This window comes from Chrysoperla carnea, chromosome 1 (genome assembly GCF_905475395.1).
Source record: "Chrysoperla carnea chromosome 1, inChrCarn1.1, whole genome shotgun sequence".
NCBI classification, from domain to species: Eukaryota; Metazoa; Arthropoda; class Insecta; order Neuroptera; family Chrysopidae; genus Chrysoperla; species Chrysoperla carnea.
In genome coordinates this window covers 43,821,427-43,840,106 of record NC_058337.1, presented here as the reverse complement: position 1 = coordinate 43,840,106, position 18,680 = coordinate 43,821,427, and the positions used below count along the sequence as shown (strand labels likewise).

Sequence of the window (18,680 nt, the reverse complement as noted above, 5' to 3'; positions counted from 1 at the left end):
TACCTCAGATGTTTACACGCTTAAAATCTTTTGACACTCAGTCTATATAACTCTAACGTCAATGGGTATTATTCACATGCCATATTTCACGCAGATTAATACACATGCATTTACGCAAAACGCATATTGTTTATTTATTTAATTTGTCTTTTTTGTCGAATATTTTTATACCACACGTTTGTATAGATTGTAAAAATAAGTGTATTTCATAGAAACTTCATTATTTTAATATTTTAAAATTATATATATTATTTTTCTCATTTAAAATCGTTCATACTATTTCTTTTTTTTTTTTTTTTTAAGTGGCATTTGATTAAAAAACTATATTTGCATTTTTGTAGATTTTTTCTCAGGTTGATATTGAAATTACGACCCCGTATTAATAATAGTTAATTGTTATTTAGTAATAATTGTACTAGATTATAAAAATTTAAATATTAAATTATGTCATTTAGTTCATTTTGTACGACATAATTTAAAAAACCCATTTATGTTAGGATGAAAATATAAGGTAACCAAATAAGTTAATGCGGTTATTTATAGTAAAACATAATATATACAAAAACCGCAGGAACTTATTTGTTTACCTAATAATTAAAATAAACAAAGGCTCGTAATGATTTGATGAATAAAAAAAGACGTGTGTCTTTTAAAACTGAACAAGACTGCAACTTTTGATTTTTCTCTTAATTTTAGTGTTTTAAAATTATAACTCTGTTAATGGATGATTTTGAAATATAAAATACATTCTAGAGAAACTTGATATGAAAATACACAACCCAAAGTATCAGGATATCTATCTAAAATAAATATACAGGGTGTTCTATTCTTGACTGCAGAATTATTGCCTCCTGAAAAAGCTGAGAAAAAAAAGAAGCAAATGCTCTTTACCAAATTTGGATCTGAGGCCTAATTTACGAGATAATTATCCTACTCTTATTATAAGCAATTAATACAAAATACATTCCTCAAAATCAAATTCATCCAATCAAACACTATTTCAACAGAGGATGTGTTTTATCATAGTGGAAGGAGTCTCTAAATGCAAAATTAGTACAAAAAAAAACTCTATTTGGCTACTTATATTATTATAAAAACTAACCCATAAAAACCAAGTATTACACACTACATACAAACCACACTATGTATATTGTGTTGAACAATATACAGTTCTATATGATTTTGTTTTAAGGTTTTTTTTTGTGTAATAATTTTGCATTTAGAGACTCCTTCCATTATGATAAAACACACACCCTGTTTAAATAGTGTTTTTTTGGATGAATTTGATTTTGGGGAATGTATTCTTTATTAATTGATTATAAGAGTAGTATAATTATATCGTAAATTAGGACCCATATCAAAATTTAGTAAAGAAAATTTTCTTCTTTTTTTTCTCAGCTTTTTCAGGAGGCAATAGTTCTACAATCAATAATAGAACATTCTGTATATAATAAATAGTTGTTTTCAACAAAGTTATTTCATAGAAAAAAGGAAAACTTACAAAATAGTGCAAAATTCATTTCGATATCTTTTAATTAATCTCGACTTGTTAAACGTTTTATGTTTTTAACGAAAACTAATTTAATATAAACAACACAGCAATATAAACAAATTTCTACCTAATATTTTATTTTTTATACTACAGTATAAAAGTAAAAGATTTATCCATATGTGTGAAAGCTGTATCAAGAACAAAACAATATTTATATCAAAAGGTTTTCCATTCATTTTTAAATAACTGTACCTGCGCCTTGGAAGAGCATGTAACTGTGAGAGGGAAATAGTATCGAATACGGATATGAATTCGACCGTGTATAAGTATCATTCATGTTGGGTTTCTCTGGGAACAAGCATGCCATTATGAAATTTCTAAAGTCTATTTACGATAAATTGATTGTCTACATAAAATTACATAATTCATATCAGGAAAATGCTTAATTTCCTTTACACGAAGATTGTACATCAAAGTTTAGAAGCTAGTTTATAGAAATGTGTAGTTTTATCAAGATTTTGTGTAAGTAGACTTACCTATCCTTAAATAATTGTCTTATACTTTTGATTCTGTTTCATTATATTTTGAACAAAAAAATAAAGTTTTATAATTCTATTGTTTAGTTTTTAATCGTTAATTTAAACAAAAATTAATGATTTCCAACATTCTGAGTGATATTTGTAGTGTTTTAGTAGATTGCACAAAAATATTATAAAGAAAAAATATTTTTTCAGAATATTTAGTTCCTGTAATTATTGTTAAATCAGATGAATAAAAATATCTCTTTTATTCAATGTTTTTATTTTTTCAAAATTGGTTATATTTTGTTTCAAAATTTTAATTACAGCATATAGGTACAACAATTATACTAATCCTGCCTCGAATATCTTGTGGTTCAACTCCAAAGAAGAGTTATTCTTTACATACAAGTGGAATTAAAAAAACCGCTCTGCGATTTTTATAAGATTAATCGGCTGATGATTCAAAAAAATTAATCGAATTAAAAATGCATTTTAAAGAATGAACAAACACATACAAATAGTTTATCAAAAATCACAGATCGATATTTTTAACCAAAATTATCTATTTCATCTTCTTCGAACTTTGGAAACTGAACTGTATAATACTTACTAAACTTAAGATATGTGCACGCGTTTTTCTTCTACTGCCATTAAAAAGGATAAATATCTCAATAAATAATAGCTAAATATGAAATTTTTTATTTATGAAATTGTATAAATTTATTTTACAATATACAAACATACTGGGCATCTGAAAATTGAACTACATCCTACTAAAATGATTGATATATCTATTATCGTATATTTACAGATTCGGGAATGATTTCTAGGTATGAATTATTCTTTAGTTTTATTTAATACATATAAACCAAGGGCCGTCAAAAACTGTAAAAATCGAAAATATAAAGTATTAAAACAAATTTCAGTTTTTTTATATCAATGTAAAATATAAAGAAAAAGAGTACACCTGGACAAGGATCGAATAAACAACGTCTGTATATTCGATACTCGAAAGGGTCATAGTCTTATTCAGTTTGTGTATGCCAAATTTCATTATATTCGAAGATTTATTTTTCGAATATTTGATGCGTAAAACTTGCTAAATTTATTTTAGGTAGGTACCTAATCTTACCTTTTTATAGTAAAGTAAAAACCTGCAATTATCGACTCCAATACTCATCCATCTTGTAATTTTTTTTTTAATATTATGGACAAAAATGGGTATGGACAAAACTGAATTTTCCGGATACCATAGTGGGTTTTCAAATTTTTTAAGTTTGGATATGGATCATTTTTAAAGTTTGGATATGGATTGATATACTTGTTTTTAATCGAGTAACCAAAAAGTGAATTTTCCGGCCGCCATTATGAATTTTCAAATATTTTATGATCAGGTTCGGATTCAACGACCTCGAAAATCCTCAAGACAACATCATTTTTTTAATAAATTTATTTTAGCTGTGTTTAATATTATTCGGGGGTTCAAAATAGAGATTTCGGCTAAAAACTGAATTTTTCGGCCCCCAATTTGAATTTCCATATTTTGAATAGTTTCATTAGAATTCAGCAACCTCAAAAACCTTCAGAGTAGTATTTTCAATCTCATTTATTTATTTTTAATACGTTTCGGGGACTCGGTGGCATAAAAGTCGAATTCCGAAAAAGAAAGTAAGGAAGAGTCACAAAATAATTTAAGGAGCTTTTTCTAAATGCAATTACGAAAATAATAGGCCATGTTAAATCAATATCGGTTCATTATCAAAAAAAATTGGTTAATCGACCCGGATTTTCATTCATTTCCTGTACTACTTTTACAACACATCAAAGAAACAAAGACTCATTTTCAGGTGCCTCTAATAAGATGTAGGTATATTTGAAGAACGCGTATTTTATAATATCATTTGTATTCATTGTCTACAATAAAAACTTGTCATAAATAAATAAGAAATAAAGATTTCAATGCATTAAAAATTTTTTAACAGGGTCTACACCTCTTTAAGAATACCAAAATTTAAATGACACAGCGATTGCGATCATTAATAATCATGAAGGTTATAGAACAGGAGAAAGATCGCTATGTACTAAAGCATTAGCGTACCCATGAAGCATATAGGCAGGAGAACGATCGCTATAGAAAATATTGTCCCCGAAATATGGATAAAATAAGTGAGGCGCTGCGATCAATACGTAGTATCAATAAAAGCGGGCTGTTGTGCGCTAATTTCAAATGATATATCAATTTGTACATTATGGTAACAACAACAGCTAACTTCACAGATACTACTTCTTGATGACAGCGCGGCTGGTGGCTTAAAAATGAACTATAAATTCTACAAATTTTTAGGGACAGATACGCTAATGCTTTAGTACATAGCGATCTTTCTCCTGTTCTATAACCTTCATGAGCGTACCTGTCCCTAAAAATTTGTAGAATTTATAGTTCATTTTTAAGCCACCAGCCGCGCTGTCATCAAGAAGTAGTATCTGTGAAGTTAGCTGTTGTTGTTAGCATAATGTACAAATTGATATATCATTTGAAATTAGCGCACAACAGCCCGCTTTTATTGATACTACGTATTGATCGCAGCGCCTCACTTATTTTATCCATATTTCGGGGACAATATTTTCTAAAGCGATCGTTCTCCTGCCTATATGCTTCATGATTAATGATAACAAAACTCCAGAACTATACCTATTCGATGTGTCTCGATAAACTCGCGATATAGGTCAATTTGACCTAAAAGTACGCAAAATGGTCATTTATTCGTATTTTGCGCATATTTTGTGGCCAAATTGAAGCTAATTTGCCTATTTGTCAGTTAGATGATACCTTTGAACACATATTAACTAGCATTGGCAACAGAGTGAGAACCACCTCTCCAAGATGATTGAGAAGAATAGTAAATGATGAAGCATGATTAATATAATATCCTGGCGCGTATTTACAACATAATAGTTGCCACTTAATAAATATTATTTAATAATTCAACTTTACTAACCTATGATATATGTCTACTTTAAAATATTCCTTGCAAATAAAACAATATGTAACCATTTTTTAGAACTTTTATACAGAATTAATTAAACAAACAGTTGCTATTGAAGCAGCTGACTTCCATCAATACTAACATGCGCATTGAATACCATGCTCTGTTATTGTGTTTCTCTATCAGCTGTTTGAATATTGTGGCACACGTTGGGCATATCTAGTAATAGATTATCTCAGGTTTACGATAATATCTACTTTTTCTGTAACAGTGTCACATTTTTGAACGCAAGAGCTAAAAACTTCTGAACCCAACCAACTTCTGTACAGACTCCATTACAAACTCAACACAACCAACTCGTGATTACAATAAGAGTTACATATGATAATAGATTAAAAATGACACGAAAAAAATTTTTTGACGCTGCTGCTGGAATTGAACTAGTTAATTACTAAAATAACATATTATATAGCAAGCCTCCACTAACTAAAATATCTCTACTTCAAAGTAATGGCTAGAACGTAACATGCATAATGCTAAAATACATTTGTAGTTGGTGTGTACTTATCATAGCCAGCAGCCAATAGTCCATCCTGTCTTGAGAAGATATGATCTTTTACGCTGAACACACTTACCTTACACACACATATTATGATTGAACTGATTGAAGCACGGTCTATTATAAATAGTCTATGGAAATAGACTAAAATAGTTAGCAAAGAAACGCACCTTCAGTTTAAAATGAATCATTAAATATAGATGTCTATTATATTGTCAATTTTGGAATGTTATCTAATAATTGATTTATCAAATAGATTGTAAATAGGGTTTTCCTAACCTTAACGGATCGAATATTTCCACATTGGATATTTGATTGTTTTGAATAAATGCATAAAATACACAGTTTTTTCTAATATGATAGAAAATATACTTTATCAAAACGTTTTTTAATGAAAAATAATGTAGATTCTGTTTGATTGCATAATGTCAATATTATCTGCTAGATTATGGACCCGAGATATTTCAACGTATTTAAAAGTTTATCATAAGGCGTTAAAACACATACATGTAAGTAGTAAATACATTTAAATCTGTACCCCAGAGGTAAACTATCGTAACTGACATTTTGCAAATTTTACAGGAGACAAAAATCACATTATCGAATTTAGATTGGTGGATTTTCCATCAATACTTTTTCCTCGCTTTCCATTGAATTCAAAACATTATTCTGTTTTGTAGATATGATACAAATGATAGTTTACATCTAGAGTACCATCGTACAGAAATGAATTTTTAGAAATGTGACTTAATTTAAATTAAATATAATTTTTAGAATGGTTCGATACTATCATCACCAAACATATCGAAAAATAAGCAAATGCAACAAGAAGCCACCATAAATGTTACTGACTATTCGTTAAAAAATGAAGTAAAAGAAGTTATTAGAAATCTAAAACCAAAAGAGTTAATGACGTGGAAAGTAACACCTTCTGCTGAACTTTCAAATTTAACAGATTGCTACCTCAAATTATCTAAGTTTAGATTAACATCTTTGGTGGTTATTACTAGTATGGGTGGATATGCAGTTGCTCCAGCACCGTTTGATCTAACAACATTTTTATTATGTTCAGTGGGTACTGGGTTATTATCGGGAGCAGCAAATTCAATAAACCAATTTCATGAAGTTCCTTTTGATGCTCAAATGTCTCGTACAAAAAATCGTGTTCTTGTGCTGGGTCATTTAACGTGAGTACATTCCAATTAATTTTTTATTCATTCATTCCATGTATTTAAATTATTTTAATTGGTTCATTAAATTAACGTAAATTATTTTATAATTTTAGACCAACTCATGCCATGGGCTTTGCTGTAGTTTCTGGCATTGCCGGTGTTACCACATTAGCACTTGGTGTTAATGGTTTAACAGCCGCACTGGGAGCAGCAAATTTAATTCTATATACCTCAGTATACACTCCATTAAAACGAATCAGTATTTTAAATACTTGGGTAGGATCAATAGGTAAGGACATTTCAATTACTAATTTTGTAAAATTTGTATTATTTACATGTATTTATTTATTTATAGTTGGAGCTATACCACCTTTAATGGGGTGGGCAGCGTGCGCTGGTTCTTTAGGCGCTGGTGCTTGGATAATGGCTGGTTTATTATATGCATGGCAATTTCCACATTTTAACGCACTATCGTGGAATTTAAGACCAGATTATTCTCGGGCTGGCTACAGGATGATGGCAGTTACAAATCCAGGTATATATTTCCTATGAAAACATGAATTAGAGTAGTAAAAATTCTCTCTTTAATTTATTGAAAATATAATATAATAGTATACACTATGTGTTATTTCAAAAGAAATTTCGTTTTGACCATCAAACTTCCATGAATTAAGATTTTTAAAGCCATTTGTCGTTTCATTTTTTTCATTTGCTTTTCTTTTATATTTTACAGTTCAATTTGAAGTTACTAATTATAGACAGATGAATTTCAGGAAATGGATTAATTAAGTCATTGTCATACTGTTAAGAATCTAAACATTAATTACCAGTAAAGAGTCCAAAAGTCTTTTTATTTTTATATTTGATTAATTATTATTTTTTGCTTTGAAGTTCACGAAGAGTAGGTTGGTTGTCATGTAAGCTTGGAACTGATTATAGTTTACATTAAATTTGTATCACAAAAACAATTGTGTCAAAACCTTTTTGCGATACCATATATCATATGAGAGGAGCATATCTAAAATTGATTAACTGATTTTTATCAGGGAGTGGAATTTTTCGAAACTTCAACCAAATTGTTTAAGTGTCCATAAAATTTATACCTATACATTTGTTACAGGACTCTGCAGAAGGGTAGCACTCCGATATACATTGGCATTAGAATTGTTAACAATAGCGTCTCCAATTTTAGATGTTACAAATTGGTGGTTTGTTTTAGAAGCAACACCTTTAAATCTATACTTCTTGTACTTAGGTACGATCAACTACTTTTAATTTGTATATTAATACATTAAACAAAAATTAATCTCATTTTTTTTTTCATTTTAGCATATTTATTTTATAAAAAATCTGATAGTAATTCATCACGAAAACTGTTCAGATTTTCACTAATTCATCTGCCGTTAATAATGATTTTATTCTTAATAAATAAGAAACATTGGTTTTTAAAAGAAAATGATAAGAAAATAAAATTGGAAACATCGTTACCAATTAGCCCAATTGTACCATTATGATAGTACGCTTATTTAGTTTTAAATGTTATAACTGTTATTTAATAAACTGTGTTATTTTAAACAATAATGTTGTACAGTGTACATAAATAAAAGTAATATTTTTCTTTTGGAAAAATATACGAAAATAAACTTTTATGAAGTAATATTTTTCTTTATTTTCGTTTTTGAACAGGCAAATAAAAATTATAATATATTGAATTTATATAATTATTTATCCATCAAATAATTCATAAAATTATTTATTAAAATTAATTAACTTAGAAAGTTGTAATTTAATTTTCATGGGTCAATAAATTTTTCTCGAAAAATTCGTTTAATGTTTACTCCCTTTTAATTTTCATTATTTTATTATATATATATTAAACAAGTGAAAACAAACAATTGACAGAGTTAATTGTTGAAATACCATACATAAACAGTATTGATTACTTTATCACATACATACACAGTACACATGCATACATGCCACACATACATAACTAATATAGCTGATATTGCCATATACATATATACTATGCAATTTACGCCTAATTTGCGCCCTCACGGGTAAATAGTGATGTTTACGAAAAAATGTTTCAAACAAAAGTTGTTAATAAAAGTTGATAAGGAACATTTTTTACATTTAAAATTTTGTTCTATCTCTAACGGTTTACAAGGTGGGTCCCACGGACCCAAGACTCAATTGACCTATGTTGTTCATTTAAGAACTTGACCTCACTTTTTACTCCTGAGTACGCTGTAAAAATTTCATCTTCATAGCTTTTTTCGTTTTTGAGTTATCGTGTTGGCAGAAAGACGGACAGACAACCGGATATGGACTAATTAGGTAATTCTATGAAAATCTATATCAAAATTTTTAAGCGTTACAAACTTGGGACCAAACTTAGTATACCTTGCATATTACATATATGCATGGTATAATAAGAGGTGTAAACCCAAATAATATGTTCTAAGCAAAGATATTGTAATAGTAATTTTATCTATGGTTCTAGGGTTTTTAAAAATATATTGTAGGGAGTTTTACGACATCGATAATGTAAGTAATATTGAATATTACTAAAATTATATACTTTTGTTCGTTTATTAAATAGTTCGAAATTTAGTAATTGAAATATATAATTAAACTTATTTGTAAATGTTTCACTTGATAAATTTTGTAAAATAAATTTGAAGAAATTAAAAATATATAAATTATGTGACGTAATCGATATTCTTAGTGTATATTTACTATTTAATGTTGGTATTGACAACGCTACCGATCATCACAAATTTTTCTATTTGCCATGGCTGTCGCGTTTTGGTCATTTAGATGCAATCGGCTTAATAATATTTCAATACTAAAATCATATCTAAATAGATTGTCGATTAGTACAAATCTAGTGGTTAATTTAAAATAAATAAATTCAAGACAATAAAATTTATTGAAAATGTGGCCAGATTGATAATATTAAATAGTAATTATTTAGTGAATAGCCCCGGGGTCTTTGATTTTCATAGTCCGTTACCTGGCGAGCAGCCATCATCCCTGTGTTCTATTGTTCGCTCATTATGTATCCGGCACTTAACCACGTGTTATGTCAATATATTCAATTTATTTTAATGCATTATCGAATTAATTTCCAATAGTATATAATTATTGGTAAGTACATTTTTTATTCATTGCTTTTATTTGAATTGTCTATTTGTTACTTAAGATATTGATCAATCGTCTTATGCTATCCAATCATTAATTTTCCCAGTTGGATGAAATTTAATATATTGTATTTAAGTATTTATTTTATATTTAATCTGTTTATTTTTTATTTATTTTGCGTGATTAGATAATTTAGTAACATGGGTACAGATTTTGTTGAAGATTGGACCATTGTAAGTACCTTAGGGGAAGGAGCATTTGGAGAGTAAGTAAATTTAAATTTAACATTAGATTTAAAATTTATTGTTTGCTTTTTTTGTAATTTTTGATTTCAAACTAAAAGGTAGATAGATTCAAATAATTAAATTCACCAGTTCAAAAAATTTAAATAATTTAATTACGTTTTTCTCTGGTTTTTGGCAAAATTTTCTCAATTAATTTTGTTATACTATGTATGAAACATAAACAGACAAACATCGATGCTTTGTTTATAAGCTAAATGCTTAAACAATTTATGAAATAGGTATTGTAAAATCGCCCCACCCTTTTGAAAATTAATTTTTTACTAAGAAAATTGTGTTTGTTTGAAGGATTCTCAAGAATCATTCATTTGGTTAAAAAATAATACATATTACATTAAAAAAAAAGTATCTTTGTATGTTTTTTGTTTACAAGATAGAATAATTTTTAAAGTTGTCTGTTATTTTAACGGTTTTTTAAGTAAATTTTAAAATGAGAAGAAAAAATCATAGTTTCAATAAAAATTTTAGTTCAAGATCGCATCACAGTAGCAAATACGTCATAACACGCCTAAAAATATAAATGAAAACAATAGAAAATCAGGTTAATTCGATAAGGCGTGATATGTTTTTGTTAACTACTATTTCCAGAATTTTTGAAATTAGTAACAAAAATTAACCGGTCGAATAAAAAAAATACTTTCAAAATTTTACTATATATGGAAAAATGTCTAGCAATTTAAAAAGCGGGTCTGGCCTAGAAAAAAATTAATTTTATGAAGGCAAAAAAATTAAACGTGTTTAATGAGAACATTTTTCTGAGACAAATCAATTTTTTCGAAAACAAGATGTTCTTTACCATATCTACTTAAAATTGAAGATGTTTTTATAATGCTCGGCTAATTTTTTGTTGCATATTTTTTTAAAATTTGGTAAAAGTAATAATTTACAAAATTCATTAGCCTGCTTAGTTAAATTTTTCTAACATGTTTTATATTTGGACTAATTTAAAAGAAAAAAAATTGGAATCGATTAGCCAGTTCAGAAGCTATGATTTAGATTTATTAGATTTTAAAATAGAGAAATTACTGAAATAAAACAGTTACACATACTGTTTCTAAAATGGAGTCAAATTATCGGCTAGACTTCTCACGTTTGCGGTTATATATCCACCAGAGCATACGCCACTTTCAGTATCACATGTTAGTTAGCATTTTTATTCTTATCATTAAGTTTTGAATCTCTATTCACAATAGAAGAGTAATATTGGCATAAAACAATAATTCAATTGTTTTATTTATCACTTAAAAAATATTTGCATACGAATAAAATTATCAATATTTTTCAATGAATGAATATAAAAAATAGGAAATTTTGTAGTTTCGTACTTTTTCCCATAGCTAAAAAATTGAAAACTTCATTTGGATCCTCTCATCTTGTTAGATTAATCGTTAAATAAATTTTACTTTATTGACGTGGCAAAATTAAGCAAGGTGCAAATAAATTTTGGGAATATAAGTTTAATTTATTATTTTAATATTTAATTTTGAAATAATTGATTGTCATTCAAAATACTTTCAATAAATAATATTCAATAAAAGCCTGTTCGTATTTTTGGATAAACTTCTATCCCTTTGTAACTAAAATCAGCCCGCTAGATTGAAAAACATTGGGTTATGCATGCTTTGAAATAAAATTCAACTTAGATCATGGGTGGTCTATGCATCTACGGAATAACGAAATATGCAAATAAATTCACTTTACCAATTCATATACTAAGGTTAATGTTTTACATTAATAAGTTATGAATCATTAAAATGTTTACATATTTCAATTAGAAAATATTATAATAAAATTAATTAAAATGTAATTATCATTTTAAATTAACAATATCAAAAATTGTAAAGCTAGTAAGATTTATTTCTAAATAAATTAGTTTTAATAACAATAATTTCATTTGTCGTGCGAGGTCGTGTTTTATCGCAATTAAACCATATTTATACAAAATTGTTTTGATTATCGATAATTATATAAATTGTGTATTTATAATTGCATCGTTGGACGTTTAAATTTTGCTTTTCATTTGAATGATTTAAATTTAAATGGCAGATAACTAAGTTATAGTCAAAACAATTTTTTCTCAAGTAACTTGATCATTCTTTCCAATGAGTAACGAATATCTTTCCTGCAAACAATTACGATAATCTAATTTCTATTGACGACTACAAAGCTCTTTTTTTATGGAAGGACTACATTTTCTATAATGATGTAGTTTATAAAAAAATATTAAAATGAACTATGTAATGATATATGTATTCTAAGCTGTTACAACAAAATTTGCTAACTTATTTCAAATTTAACAATATGTCAATAAAATCAGAAAACACGATCTCATTGTCGTTTTTTTTTTTTGATAGAACTTCCGAAAACGAGAATTACTTAATAAATATTTCCTGCTTTTTATGTTAGAGTAAAATTATTGGTTAACAAAACAACTAGCGATGCAGTAGCAATGAAAATGATAGATTTAGAAAAGCATCCAAAAGCTTCAGAAAATGTGCAAAAAGAAATATGTATCCATCGTATGTTAAACGATCCATCGATAATTCGTTATTATGGGCAAAGAAAGGAAGGTCACAAAGAATATATTTTTTTAGAATACGCCGCTGGAGGTGAATTATTTGATCGAATAGGTAGCTAATAAATATTTTCTTTGGCTGTTTAGATTTCTTATGTTATTTTGAAATTTTTAGAACCGGACGTAGGTATGCCTGAATTAATTGCACAAAAATATATGCGGCAATTGATGTCAGGCGTTGAATATTTGCACAAAAAAGGTGTTTGTCATCGCGATTTGAAACCAGAAAATTTATTATTAGATGCAAACGATAATTTAAAAATAACAGATTTTGGTATGGCTACTATATTTAGAGTGCGAGGGAAAGAACGTCCCCTCGAAACACGATGTGGAACCTTACCATATGTTGCACCCGAAGTTCTTAAACGACCGTATCGTGCTCAGCCAGTTGATATCTGGTCATGTGGTATTATTCTTGTTGCAATGCTCACCGGAGGTGAGTTTATGTTTAGAAATTATTATTAACTCTGTTTTTATTTTAAGCGTCATTCTTGTCATGAAAAGTTGTTGTATCTTTGGTATCCTAGCTGTTGGTGACATTTTCATAACCCAAAGCTATGAGACCAAAGTTATAAAAACCTTTATATTCATCGATGGAAATTTCAACAATAGGAGTTTATTAAGAAAATACATTTTAACTTTGTTTTTTTTTTTTTTTAATAAGATTCCGTTCATTCCGCAGGATGCAACTATAACAAATTATTTTTGTCAAAATATATACTAATTAATAATCATATAAATATTTTAAATTCATAGTCAGCAAATTGATACATGCGTAATTATTGATTGAAACGATAATTTTATGTTTATCCAGAATTACCCTGGGATAAACCAGCGTTAGATTGTCCTGAATATCATAAATTTCGCGAAGAACAGTTTCCTTCCTTTTCGCCATGGAATAAAATTGGTAATATGGCATTATCATTAATTTATTCGATATTGAAAGCGGAACCAGAAAAACGAGCTACATTGGATCAAATTCATAAAAATCGTTGGATGTGTCATACATTTACCTCGAACGGTAAGTTAATAAAAATAAATTTTATTTCAAATTATACATTTATTTCAATTTATTTAGATTTACTATATTTTCGATGTCGTGGAAATTTCTGGATATAGAAGAAAGTTATAGTTTGTTTTAACTTCATGAAAGTATCAGTTCGAAATAATTCATTTCATAATTTCAGGTACTAAGTGACTCTGAGATAGTTTTGGAATTCTCAGAGAAATTTGGTACCTGTTGTTTTGTGATGATAGCCTTCAGAAGGTATTTTTTATCCAATTTTCTTGATTTATTTCATGTTCATAGTGAAATCATTTTTTGTCTTTTCTTTGGTATTATAGCGGTATGATTAGTTTTTGATATTTCATAAAGCTAGATTACCAAAGCAAAGCTGATTAATGAGAAACAACTAAAATGCATTTTTCATTGTTAGTAAAAGCTTGGTTGTGGGACAAAACATTCACAAAAATCACTCTTAATTCCATTTTCCTTTCTGTACAGCGGGCAGTAGTTCATTTGTAAAAAGTAAAATAATTGAATGCGATTAAAAAGTTAAGATAATTGAATGCGATTTCATTCTGATTCTAGAATATAGGATAAGAAAATTTTCCTTCTTCCTCAATCAGATATATAATTACAATCTCGAGGAACACGAGTCGAGTTTTCAAGGTTGTGAAAACAATTCGAACAAAAATTATTTCGATATCTTAATCATTTGAATAAAAATAGTTGCAGAGTTGCTTATTTCAATAATTTACGAATAATCAAAAAGGATCAAGACAAAACATTGTTAAAGCAATCATATTTTTTTTTAAAATTTGTCTGGCCTAGTTTTTTATTAAAATATCAGTTTTTAAACATGATAGGGAATATTCATCTATTTTTTTATATTTTTAATTCATTGTTTATACCGTTATAACATCATAGTAAAGAATATAAATACTGCTGAATTTTGAGATGTTTAAACGCAGCCCTTTTGCCGCTCTCTGTTAATGACGTATTAATATGTGATCTGTCAGTTTGTGATAGTTCAATGTACGGTTTACTACAGGTATAATACCCACGGATGTAGTAATTATAATATATATCCATGGTAATACCATAAAAAATATAAGTAATTAATAGCATACAGTATGTCAACAAGCCTGACAAGTCACATACTATGACACCACGTCCGTTTTAGAAATTTAAATTTCTCTCACTGAATTTGTACTTTTATTAATTATTTGAACTAATTAAAAAGATATTAATTACTAAAATAGTGGTTTATTTCAAATGTTCAGCCAATAAAGTAACGGGAAAAAAATATTTGAACCAAATTTAAATTTCCTTAATCCCTGTTATTGAGATGTGAATTGTAATAAAAAACACAGGAGCTAAAAATTTGTTATTCTAATAAATAATTTACAGTCGTTGGCCCCTTTTCACAATCAATTACTAACTTCGAATGTAGCTTCGTTATGGTTTACCTAAAACAATTTTAAATTTAAAAAATTCTGGAAAATGGAAAAATTACGCAGGGCTCCTAATTTTTTTTTTTTTTTTTTGTCAATTTTAAACTTGATTTATTTTTTTATATTTTTTTTATTCTAATACAAAGGTATTTAACATATAAAGGTGAAGGAGTTTAACATTTTGCAAAACAGGATGTCAATTTTTCGGGTTTTGGACGAAGGACAATCCTGCATTGCAAATGTCGAATCAGTTCACTTTTCCATTGATTATTTAATTATATTTTAAAATGACAAATAAAAAACGAAAATTTACAAATTTTAAGATTCTGTTCATAAATTGATGAAATTATTCATGTTTACATATTCGACTGATCTACCAGTCCTAAAGGTTAGCACTCAGTCATAAACCTTTTGTTTCAAAAAAAATGATACAGGGAAATGTGTTATCTATTTTTGAATGCTAAATATCATATTTTAGTACAAAATGCTATTTGATAACAATGTAAAATACATTTAATTTATTAGATTTTAATGTTATGAAATGAAGTTACGACTTGTGTTTTAAAATTTTAAATGTTACATACAAACAACAGATGAGAAGACCAATTGTCCGGGATCACCAAAACGAAAATGCTATGGCGCTGGATTTATTGATGATGTTGATGGAAAAATATGTCAATCTCAACCGGAATCGTTACGTGTATCAAATATTAATGATGTAGCTACGGCAGTCACACATAACACAAATGATATTATCAGTTTCTCACAACCAACCCACTTAGACGATTTACTATTAAGTACACAACTACATTTCACACAATCGCCTGTTAATCAAAATCATTATCAAAAATTAGTGAAACGTATGACACGTTTCTTTGTAAATACAAATTGGGAAACTACCGTACAACAATTATGTGATTATTTCGATAAGCAGTCATTCAAATGGAGTATAAATTCAGGAATGGTAAGTCAAAACAAATTATTTATATAAACTAAAGATTTTTATTAAATTTTGATTTGAGAGCATAATTAAAATTAAGGTAGTACCAGCATGAAATCACTTTTCGACAGATTTGGCCGAATTTTTTTTCTCGGGTTTATAATAGCTTTATTTATGAATTCCTAAAATTTCATAATTTTTGACCGTTTAGATCGCGAGATATTTAAAGACAAAGTTCGCGATTTTGAGGGTCATGTCCCATTTAAAGCATGTAAAATGTCCGGTCTCTCCAACTATTTTTTATGATATTATTATATATTGAAGAAAAAGTAGAAAAAAATGTTTGTACAATAAAATTCTAAAAAAAAAATTTAGAAATTAATTTTCACTTTCGAGATATTAATTTTGACGTAAATTGATCGAAATTGGGACGTTGGCATAATTATTTCCCATTTTAAACGGTCAAAATTTCTGAAACTTTGGGAATTAATAGTAAGCATTATTAAATTCTTAAATTTAATTTTTCGTTAAATTCTGTCGAAAAAAAAATTGTACCATTGCTTTAACATAGAAACTGCAAATACCATGCTGGAAATACCTTAATTTTGAATTGGCTCCTAATTTTATTTAGAATATTCATCTTTAAATTTTATTTAAAATATTCATCTTTCGAATCAAATATGCAAAAATAGTCTATCTCAAACACGTCTTTCTATTTAAAAATAACCATTGAAATTTTACGAAAAGGTATCTAAAAGAATATTTTATACAAAAAACTGTTATTAATAAGTGAAAATAACAATTAACTGAATTAATTGTTGAAATACCGTATAGACAGTGTTGAGTATCAGTCAATAAAATCAATTTAAGTTCATGAAATATCTCGGTTTCTATTGATTGTACACTAATAGTTATATTAATAATTATATTATTGTAGATGTTAAGAATGTATCTCGTTCCAAAAGTTTAGTAATTTCAATAAAAATTTCAAATATTTCAGGTAACAATAACTACAATGGATTGTCGAAATATGCAGTTGGTATTTAAAGCTCATGTGTTAGATATGGATGGTCATATACTAGTTGACTTTAGATTATCTAAAGGCTGTGGCTTAGAATTCAAAAGACGTTTTGTTAAAATTAAACAACATTTCCAGAATATTATTGTAAAAGGTGCCATCGATACATTGTGGCTGGTTCCGACCAAGTGAAAATTATTTGCATGATAGTGTTGTCTTCAAGAATAATTAATTAAATAGATCTGTTAAAAAATTAGAATATAGATTATATAGTCAATACATTTTGTAGCTTTAAAAAATAGAATCTTGTCAATTGCTATCATAAGTTAAGTGTAAAGTGATTTTTATGTATTTTTTATAATGTGTGTATTACTTTTTAAATTTTTTATACTTTGTTGTACAAATATTTTTAAATATATTCATTTAAAAATACGTTTACTTTTTAATTTTGACAGTTAAATTCTATATTTCATCTTTCATACTGTGTTTATTTAATATAACTATTATGGCTTCCACGGAAGATGCCAAGTTTTTACCATGCTAAACTCGAATCTAACCTTAAAATTGCTTTATTACGTCTGGTTTTCGAGAAATTTTACCAAAAGTGGTAAATCACTTTTATTTAGGCTGTACTAAATGAGATCACGAAAAAAAATTTTTCCAGAAAAAGATTAGATTCTGAAAGAACTATTGCCTTGTTTCAAAATCCATTTTGAATTGTTTCAATATCTTTTTTTCTCGAAGAATCTTGAAAGAATTATATTAGATCTTAACAACAAAACAATTCAGTTAGCCAATTTTTGTTTAAAACGTCATTATCAAATAATGATTGAAATGTTTTAATAAACGCGTGTAAAAAGTTCAAATCGATATAGCTTCGGCATCTCCAAATTTTAATGATCAAAAATAAATTTTCGAATTCTACACTTCAAATAATGAAAAAATGTAAGTAAACTTCGAATTAATATTCGGTTGGCGTTAATCTATTAAATAAATAGTTTTGGACATCAATTATAGGTCATTTTAAGCGGACAAAAAAAAGGAATACACGACTATGTACGATTATGTAACAGTTTTAGTCAGTTCTAGAATGAAAATTATAAAATGCTAAAAAAACTAAAAATCTTAACACCAAACCAATTTTTGTGAAAACATCATTTAGTTGTTTCAAAAAAGTTTCATATCGAATCACGCCGGCGTTGCGCAACTTTATCGACTCTACATTTCTGACATGTTTAAAGAGCTGCTTCATAATTTTACATGGATTCTGTATTTCTAATTTAAACACGATCATGTGTGATTAATATGACCCAAAAAGCGAGTCTTCAAAGGTTTTTTATAGATGGGTAAATTAACGCCAAACGAAGATGAATTTAAGGTATTACCACTAAACACTTTTTCTCCGTTTTTGAAATGTATCATTTGAAAAACTATAAACCTATTATCAACTAACAGAAATATACTTCTGACGTCCAAAACTTTTATAAGTCTCATTTGCTTCCAAATCATA

General features: G+C 27.5%; 2 protein-coding genes across 4 annotated transcripts; both read left to right on the top strand.

Annotated features, from left to right (window-relative positions):
* Positions 1–5,820: 5,820 nt before the first annotated feature.
* Positions 5,821–8,273, top strand: LOC123305061 (protoheme IX farnesyltransferase, mitochondrial). Its single transcript, XM_044886665.1, has 6 exons — positions 5,821–6,068; positions 6,334–6,746; positions 6,845–7,020; positions 7,087–7,266; positions 7,852–7,986; positions 8,061–8,273. The coding sequence occupies exons 1-6, from the start codon at positions 5,985–5,987 to the stop codon at positions 8,243–8,245; spliced, it is 1,173 nt and encodes a 390-aa protein (XP_044742600.1). The 5' UTR covers positions 5,821–5,984; the 3' UTR covers positions 8,246–8,273.
* Positions 8,274–9,260: 987 nt separating this feature from the next.
* On the top strand, positions 9,261–17,531 carry LOC123291117 (serine/threonine-protein kinase grp). Of its 3 annotated transcripts, none has more exons than XM_044871579.1 (7): positions 9,261–9,281; positions 10,066–10,143; positions 12,587–12,810; positions 12,871–13,191; positions 13,570–13,776; positions 15,806–16,176; positions 17,153–17,531. In XM_044871579.1, exons 2-7 carry the CDS (start codon positions 10,079–10,081, stop codon positions 17,360–17,362), a joined length of 1,398 nt encoding a protein of 465 aa, XP_044727514.1. In that variant the 5' UTR covers positions 9,261–9,281; positions 10,066–10,078; the 3' UTR covers positions 17,363–17,531. The 3 variants fall into 3 exon arrangements, with proteins under 3 accessions (XP_044727514.1, XP_044727513.1, XP_044727515.1); XM_044871578.1 differs by lacking the exon at positions 9,261–9,281 and adding an exon at positions 9,536–9,884; XM_044871580.1 differs by lacking the exon at positions 9,261–9,281 and having other exon boundaries at positions 10,093–10,143; positions 12,535–12,810.
* The last annotated feature ends 1,149 nt before the right edge of the window (positions 17,532–18,680 follow it).

Coding starts and splice junctions, on each gene's coding strand:
- LOC123305061 (XM_044886665.1), top strand. CDS start 5,985: ATGTCAATATTATCTGCTAGATTATGGACCCGAGATATTTCAACGTAT. Junction 7,021..7,086: donor TACTTGGGTAGGATCAATAG/GTAAGGACATTT, acceptor ATTTATTTATAG/TTGGAGCTATACCACCTTTA. Junction 7,987..8,060: donor TCTATACTTCTTGTACTTAG/GTACGATCAACT, acceptor TTTTCATTTTAG/CATATTTATTTTATAAAAAA.
- LOC123291117 (XM_044871579.1), top strand. CDS start 10,079: ATGGGTACAGATTTTGTTGAAGATTGGACCATTGTAAGTACCTTAGGG. Junction 10,144..12,586: donor GGGGAAGGAGCATTTGGAGA/GTAAGTAAATTT, acceptor TTTTTATGTTAG/AGTAAAATTATTGGTTAACA. Junction 12,811..12,870: donor TGAATTATTTGATCGAATAG/GTAGCTAATAAA, acceptor TGAAATTTTTAG/AACCGGACGTAGGTATGCCT.